At 36.3% G+C, this 8,041-nt stretch overlaps 1 protein-coding gene across 3 annotated transcripts in view; it reads right to left on the bottom strand.

Moving 5' to 3' along the window:
- Window positions 1-310: 310 nt before the first annotated feature.
- The window catches only part of LOC121296627 (NEDD4-like E3 ubiquitin-protein ligase WWP2), a 70,017-nt gene continuing 62,286 nt past the window's right edge, over window positions 311-8,041 (bottom strand). For all 3 annotated transcript variants that reach the window (XM_041222377.1, XM_041222376.1, XM_041222378.1), the window contains 7 exons: window positions 7,523-7,656; window positions 7,111-7,251; window positions 6,567-6,687; window positions 2,708-2,812; window positions 1,774-1,870; window positions 997-1,069; window positions 311-461 (listed from right to left, as the gene is read on the bottom strand). In XM_041222377.1, the coding sequence (XP_041078311.1) occupies window positions 362-461; window positions 997-1,069; window positions 1,774-1,870; window positions 2,708-2,812; window positions 6,567-6,687; window positions 7,111-7,251; window positions 7,523-7,656 (771 nt within the window). In that variant the 3' untranslated portion in view covers window positions 311-361. The remainder of the gene's footprint in view (window positions 462-996; window positions 1,070-1,773; window positions 1,871-2,707; window positions 2,813-6,566; window positions 6,688-7,110; window positions 7,252-7,522; window positions 7,657-8,041) is intronic.

Below are 8,041 nucleotides of genomic sequence, written 5' to 3'. Positions count from 1 at the left end.
AACATTTCAACAATGTTTCTTTGGTTTTACTCAAAACTTATGACAGAAAGTTAAGATTGGCGGACGGAAGAGAATTAAGATATATATGTGTTTAAATCTGAAGTGAATCTGTTCCAGCCCCTGCTTGTTAAAGACAACTCAAGTTTTGGGAATGGCACTTTGTCAACAATATTACCATCAGGAACATGTGATTAGATAAGCCCATAGCAGATATATGTTTGGGTATATTGTGTCATTCCAATGCCACACCACATGGTTCTTTGCTTTAACTTCTAAAAGAAATTAAGACACCCACCCACCACCACCACCAATATGCTACTCTGCATGTCTTGCTTTGTTTCTAAATGCTATCAGAGATGCTTCACTCCTGGCCAAACCCTTCTGTTTCTTCAATTGCAAAAAGCAATTTCTCCTTCAGCTGTTCGAAGCTTTTGTAGGGAGGCAGATCCAGTCGATTAAAACTAAAAGATAAAAACATACAAAATTATAATAATAACAATACACATCTTTACAAAGATCTGCAAAAGATCAAACATCAAGGAGATGTGCATGTTCTGCAAACACTATATTCAGTACCTTCAAAAGTAATGCTAAACTGCTTTGACTAAAGGAGGCATCTGCTGAACAGCCCTTTATAATGAACTGCTTCATCAGACTCAGTATTACAGTTCACCTGTGCAATACAGCTGTGTCGGCTAGTAAACCAGGAATGACCCACACATGAATTTCAAAAGGGAATGCCAGCAATTTGTGGTGCAAGTGCACATCTGCTGAATAACAGGCCTCCTTTGATACAGCATGGGAATAGTCTCCAGACTGGAAATCACCATTTGCCAGAGGGATCATATTCCACAAGCACACACACAAACAGACATACTTACAGTACAAACAAATGCAACAGACCCAAGTGAAAGACTTAAGTAGTAAAAAAAAAAAAAAAAAAAAAAAAAAAAAATTAAACAAAAACAAAAACATGCAAACAAAAAACAAACTCACCAAGTATGACTTCTAGGTAACCAGGTCTCTTTCCCCACCTTATCAATACAGAATTTCTGGGGTCCATTACTCCCTGTTATAGAATGTAAGTTGTAAGCATCTCAGAAAAAAAAAAACAACAAAAAAAACAGGTGTTTTTGTGAACAAAGTATCCTGAAGGGAAAGGGGAATGGCACCCCTGTCTAACATGTAGTCAAGTCGTCACTTGATACATACAACAGAACTTGATCTAGTGAACCACAGATTACAGTAGTGTACCAATTGTGAAGCCAGTGGGGACCTACTGAATAATTAACATAGGAACCAAGGTGAAAATCAAAACACCCAATGATAGTCTCTTTATTTTTTACACAGAGTGGATACAGGTCATAATGCTCACTTTCACTGGTTGCTGTTGGACAGTTTTGAATTTATAGCCGCAGTGGGGATGAATGCCACTGGGATGCTAGTTTTATTCTTTTTAGTTCTACACAATTTATTTTTTATGAATCTTATGACCTTGCATGTAAAGAAACCATACATACCAAAAACTAAAACTAAGGAAGGCATACTAAAAACTGAATCTAAGGGAAGACCTCTTTCACCTTTGGCTTCAGCTACTGTATAACCCTCATTTGAACTCATCTGATGATAACCTACTGTATGTAATACAATATATTTTGGTTTTAGTGTCTATTTTTGTGTATTGTGGCACTGTTTGCCACGTATGTGCACTGTAAGTAAATCTACAACGATTGCAATTAGAGGATGATCACGGTCTGAGCTGTTTATTCTCACCTATCAATTCTGTAAAGCCACCAACAGGCAGACGGCAGGTTCCAGTTACAAATTGCAGCAAGCGGATTCTCTTCTCGTTATCCATTTCCTTTACCACCTAACAGGGAAGGGTTAAACATCAGCAATTAGGAAAAAAAAAAAAGAAATGCATGAAAATATTTTAACATGTCATTTTGTTCACAGATGTGTGCTGAAGTGAAACAAATTCTGACAAACATTTCTAATCACATTTTCAAATGAAATAATACTTGCGACATATCATACACTTTCAAATAAAGCCATCACAATAATGAGCAGCTGTAAATAAAACGACAGATGACTGGCTATTCAATTGAAGACAAAAGAAAAATGACTTACTTGCACCTTTGATCTTTTTTCTAACATCTGTGTACATGGCAGATGCTGATTATTTATTTTCTGATATCAGTATAATTAACCTCAAGTGCTACTTGAAATTATTTTTGGAATATTATTCTTCCCATGTCATCCACGCTCCGACAATAATTCTGTAATAAACACTCTTAACCACGAATTACTATGCTGAGGCAATAGGGATCTCTGGCATGCTAACGTTTGTTCCCAAAGCAGGGGAAACAAATCTGGGTTCAATCACATCTAATCAGGAAAACAAAATACACTACAACAAACTTTGAGCTTGTTACTTAATATTGGGATTATATGGCTGGGGACTCTTCACCACAAAGACTTGATGTTAGTTGCCCCATAACTTATAAATTACCGGATCCTTATACACACTTTAATTAACCATTATTACATATATTGTGTTGGGAATATTTGAATCTTCAGTGAATGAAATTATTTCTGTGGCATGTTGAGGATCATATGCCACAGTAGGACTTACTATAAAAACATTTAGAATTACAAAAGGAAAATCATTTTTCATTCAGAAGACTGTCAAGAGTTGCTAGCTCACCTGCCAGAACCACTGAATCTGCTTGCTGTTTTTAGTGTAGTGGCGGTAGATGGTGTTTTTCTGCCAGTCAATCAGATCTATCTCCTGCATCCCACAGAGCATCAACTACAAAAATATAAAATACTTTTTACTCAATTCATCCTTGTGCTTCATAGTAAAACTACACATCTGTCATTAGTATTTGCTTAAATGTACTTAAACACAAAACCTTGTCTACAGCTCTTTATTGAAAAGAAAAGCCTCCACATTCACAACTTCTTATGGAAATAAATGTTCTCCACACATCATAGCAAATGCTTTACGTTCTAAAATCAGGTTTCTTTACATTGAAATGAAAAGTTGGAAGAAGAAAAGATGACTGCACATCTCTTTGCAACAGATGCCAGTTGATTTGTTTTTCTTCTTTATTTTTGTAAGCCACAGAAACAAGTGTATGCTCTCAACTGTGTATAAGTAAACCTGTTTTTGTAAAGTTCTCCCTTAGTGGAGTGAACATACTTCACAAGTTATTGTATGTGTGTATTGCTTCAAATCGTACTGAATGACTTCTCTACGGTCAACTACAAACTTAGAAATAAAATCCTTTTCTTAAATAGGAGGACGTGTCTGTGATTAACAAATCCAAAAATATTCCTTATATATCTTTCGCTAATCACTTCAATTTGATTAACAGTACACTAAGTGCTAACATTTACTATGCTAATCTAGCTAGGTTACTCGCTGATCTATGAATGGATAAGTATTGGCTACATTAAACTCTTCTGGAACGGAGTGGTGCCAGTTTGGAACTTACATTTCAATGATTTTGACCTCAGCCGCAGACGCAGTAAGACAAACAAATACAGTTCATAGAGCACAGTACAGTATATTGTACATAGTTTTGAGTCGGACACATTAAGAATTTAGTGTAAAATATAAAGAACTTATATCATACAAAAATCACTTAAAATCATGTATATTTGAGTCTCAGATTTGTAAACCACAGCCTTTAGTCTTTTCTTCTTTCCTAATGTGTTTAACTCTCTTTGGGTTTTCTTCTTTGAACTAATGCATCACATGCTCCCTTTTGGTTTTGTATGATTAGAAGCTACCTGCATTGTGTTTGTTTGAGAATTAGATGTATTCCTGCATCGCTATTTCATACTGTAAATAACAAATTAGAGCTACCAGTATTGTAGATCATTGTAACCAACATCCACCAAACGTACATGTACAAAAACGTGTGTGACATACGTACAGACACATGCACAGGAACATTCTTATATTCCTAGATTGTGATACTCTCAATAACTGGGGTTTAATCAAGTGACCCTTATAAAAGTTTACCATTGTAAAAGCAAAGTGTAATAACAGCATTGTTAAGCATAGGTAAGCAAGGTAAAGCATACTCAAAAACATTGCAAACCATGGTGAACTATGGCAAACGCATAGTATAAACATACAAGTACACGCTGAGAAAAGTACTGGAAAACTTTAGCAGTAAACTTTTATAAGGGGGCGTATGGGTGTCCCTACTCTGTATCCCTGTCACAAGGCATATTCATACCTGGCATGGAGTAAAAAGAAAGATTACTTAAATAGTACGAAGAGTAAGGAGATCCAGGACATGTTTCCCAGCACAGCAAGAGACCCACGTGAAACGATACACAAGTCATGTGGGTTTCTTTCTATACCCAGTGTTGTCAAATGCTGTACAAGTACAAAATAAAAACTGGTAACAGAACTATTTACACAGCACAGCCTGCAATGTTTCCATTACAAACTAGCAGTCTTTGAGGTCTCAGTGTGGGTTAAAGAGCATTTTCTAAGCCTCATCCGACTATTTATTTCCTGCATTTCTCCTCTGACGCAGGAACATACAGGGCCTTTTTAAATCTTAAGGAACACTTTCCATTTCATTAGATTGATTTGAAACCAAAAAAGGAGCAGTTGGAGATCACAAGGAAATGAATCAGTTCCTGTATGGGTCTGTTTTCTGCTGTGAGTTACTGGCCCTTTCTGAAGGCTGCACCAGAAAGAACAATTACATCACTCTTAAGTGCTTTTTCTTTTTTTTTTTTAAAGGGAAAAGGCTCCGTTTTCAGAATTCCCCAATTAATTTCATGGAATTCGTTTAATGAATTAGCAACTCACTGCTGTAGAAATTACCACTTTAGAAATCCTTCAAAGTATATGTTTCACAATTCTCATTGGTCAAACTTTGCACTCAAACCAAATCATTTTGTGTTACAAAATATTCAATGTAAAACAAAGGAATTTAAAACTGAACTTAATTACATCTTCTTAGGTGGATTTGGTCTCCGATTACAGGATTTCATATCCTCTTGTCTTCTAAGCCAGGTAAATATTGGTGTCTATTCATTTGGTCTCAACCAGGGGTTCCGAAAGTGCGGCCCGTGATGGCCCTCGTCAAACATTTCTAAGATTTTTCTATATTTTCTTGGAATGAAAAGACTTGGGTCATTACAAGTAAATTTTCTGCTCAATATGGGTACAAGCAGCTCAGATAGCAGTATGGTGCTAGTACTGTAGCTTTAAGAACATGAAAACAAGACACACGTGCAGCCAAGGGCGCCGATCTCAACTGCAAGGGCGGCAGAAACTAGGTAAGTTCCTTTAAATATAATAATAATAATAATAATAATAATAATAATAATAATAATAATAATAATAATAATAATAATTAGTTAACATTAACATACACACTATAATAATCACGTGAAGCCCTAAATAAAACCTGCTTAATGTGAACTGTGTGTAATGTGAAAAGGGCTTACGTGGCTTAATGTGCTGAAAAAAAAAAGCTACAAACTCTGCAGCTATCAAGCTTAATAACACTTCCCAATACTATCCTAAAATAAATCATACTTTTGTAATTAAACTTTGCGGATAAAAACAGGGAGAGTCGTGTGATTGTGATATCCTATGTTCTGGATTTATTTATTTTGGCACTGGTGTTTTGTAATAAATTCAGATGACTGAAAAAAATAATTAAAAAAACGCATTTTCTCTTTAATTTGAAAACATTTGTAAGCATTTTATTATTATTTTTTAAATAAAGCAATCCCAATAGATTTCACTAAATATGGGTAAACATAACAAATAACTTAATTTTGCACATTAAGTAGGTTATTTTTAGGGCTCAACATTGTTATGGTAATAAAAACCACTACTTATTTTAGGATAGTATTAGGAAGTGTTAAGCCTGATATTGTCAAAGTTTGTAACTATTTGTTTTTCATTTTAGTACACTAAGCATTTTAGGATGTCCCCATAAACACACACATAAATGACTGGTTTCACAGATCCCGATTAGTACTGTCCTGGACTACCCTATGTTAATTTAGGTAAGATAAACCAAGATTAGTGCTAATTTGGGTCTGTGAAACCATATTTCAGAAACCAAAAAAGAAAAGGCAGCCGAAAATATGTACGTCTTGGGTCTATATATTGCGGTGAAAGGTATGTTACATTTATTGCACATATTGGTCTTTAATTATAGGTGAATTTTATTATGCGGCCACCACCCAATGTCCCACCTGTTAAGTGGCCCTCCTTCACCAAAACTTTGGGAACCCTGATCTAAATGGTGACAGATCTAAATACTGCTAATGTTTAAGTAAATAATAGAGGGACCAAGGTTATGAAAATGAAATATCAGACCATTCATGTTAGTCTCTTTAGTTTATTTTTGTCTATGTAATGTTAGATCAATGGATTAGACCACATTATAGCTACCCATTAACATTAGGCATTACATTCATTTTACAGTTTTATAATATGAACATTTTTGGAGAACCCCTCTGAAACTTCAAAACCGAAACTATATCCAAAACAAGTTTTGATGGTGTTATTTTACCTCAATCTCCTTTTCATCAAAGTATCTGAGCCACTCGAGAGGGACCACCTCGTTGAACCCATCCAGGAAATCCTTGGTCTGCTCCTCCACACCTCGAGTGAACCTCCAGTCTGTGAGCAGTCTGACAGAGCAACCAAACAGTCAGGTATGTGCATTGCTATCACTTAACCCCTTTATATCAATGTACTCTCACAGCAGTGTCATCCGAGAGCACAGACAGTCTGCGATATCTGTACACAACAGTGTACTGCTATACCATCTCAAACAAAGTGTAAATAAAAAGTATGGGCCTCTCACAAGCAGAGACTAACTATTGTATTGATTTTTTATTTATTTATTTATTTATTTTTTTAATGTCCACTGGAGCTCAGCTCAGAACAACCAACTAATTTATCTTGCGACCTGAACTCAGGTCAAAGCCACACAAGGTCAGTGGCTTAGCAGTATGTGCCACCTAGCGCCCCTTATGAATGATAATATCTGGCATTATTATGCTAGCTATATGAAATCTTTAGAAGGTAGACTAATGGGTGTTGCTGGTTACCTGATGTATTCTTCCTTGTTCTCTGCCGTCACCAGTATGTTCTCCCCATCTGTTATCAGTTCGTGTGTTGTCACCTTTCCTAGTATCTCCATGTCCTGAGCAAAGAACAGCTCCACCCCGCACTCCTCCAGATCATTCTCTCTGAAAACCAACATTAATACAACTCTTAAAAGCTTGGATGCTCATCACCAGTACTCTATAACTGCAGTACTGATGATGGTCCACTTTGTTCCCAGTTTATCCACTTTTTCAATCAATGTGTTCTTCTGCTATCAGAAACGGACTGGAAAGCAGCTGCAGTTTCAAAGCTATGTGCAATGGCGAGTTAGTGCTTTTTAGGTTGCAGCAACAATGAGAAATACATATGCAGATAAATGACTACATTGTGATATGTAATAGAACTGATACTTACTTGACCCACATAATGGAATTGTAGAACTCTGGGTCAATCGACTCCAGGTCCTTCAGAGTTGGTTTTTTATTCAGCATGCGCTTGTAGAACGGCAGAGTAAAACCTGTGTCGATGAATTTACCATGATACAGAGCCTGGGAGGGTAAAAGAAAAAAGAAAAAATGACTTACTGTAGCAGAATATAAAAAGGCACTGGACTAAGTAATATTGTTAACAGCTCTGGTGGTCCCTGGTGAATTCTGGCACATATAAGTGAATTCTGAAAATAACCTTGCAGTGCTGGCAATTTTTGTTTTTCTTAAAATGCACTATTTATAGCCAATTGTTCCCTCTTCCCTCATCATTCACCACTGCTTACATCAGCAACTGCTGAGAGGGACCACAGCTGCCTGCAGCTGACAAATTTATTGGACATTACAGTACTCAACTTTGGAGTTCCTTGAACCGCTTCAACGAAGGACTGCAAGTTTGAGAACCAAGACAGGAAAGTGTTTGGTAAACTGAACAATGTGGAAGCCT

This window comes from Polyodon spathula, chromosome 21 (genome assembly GCF_017654505.1).
Source record: "Polyodon spathula isolate WHYD16114869_AA chromosome 21, ASM1765450v1, whole genome shotgun sequence".
NCBI lineage: Eukaryota > Metazoa > Chordata > Actinopteri > Acipenseriformes > Polyodontidae > Polyodon > Polyodon spathula.
This window is presented reverse-complemented; position numbering and strand designations above follow the sequence as displayed.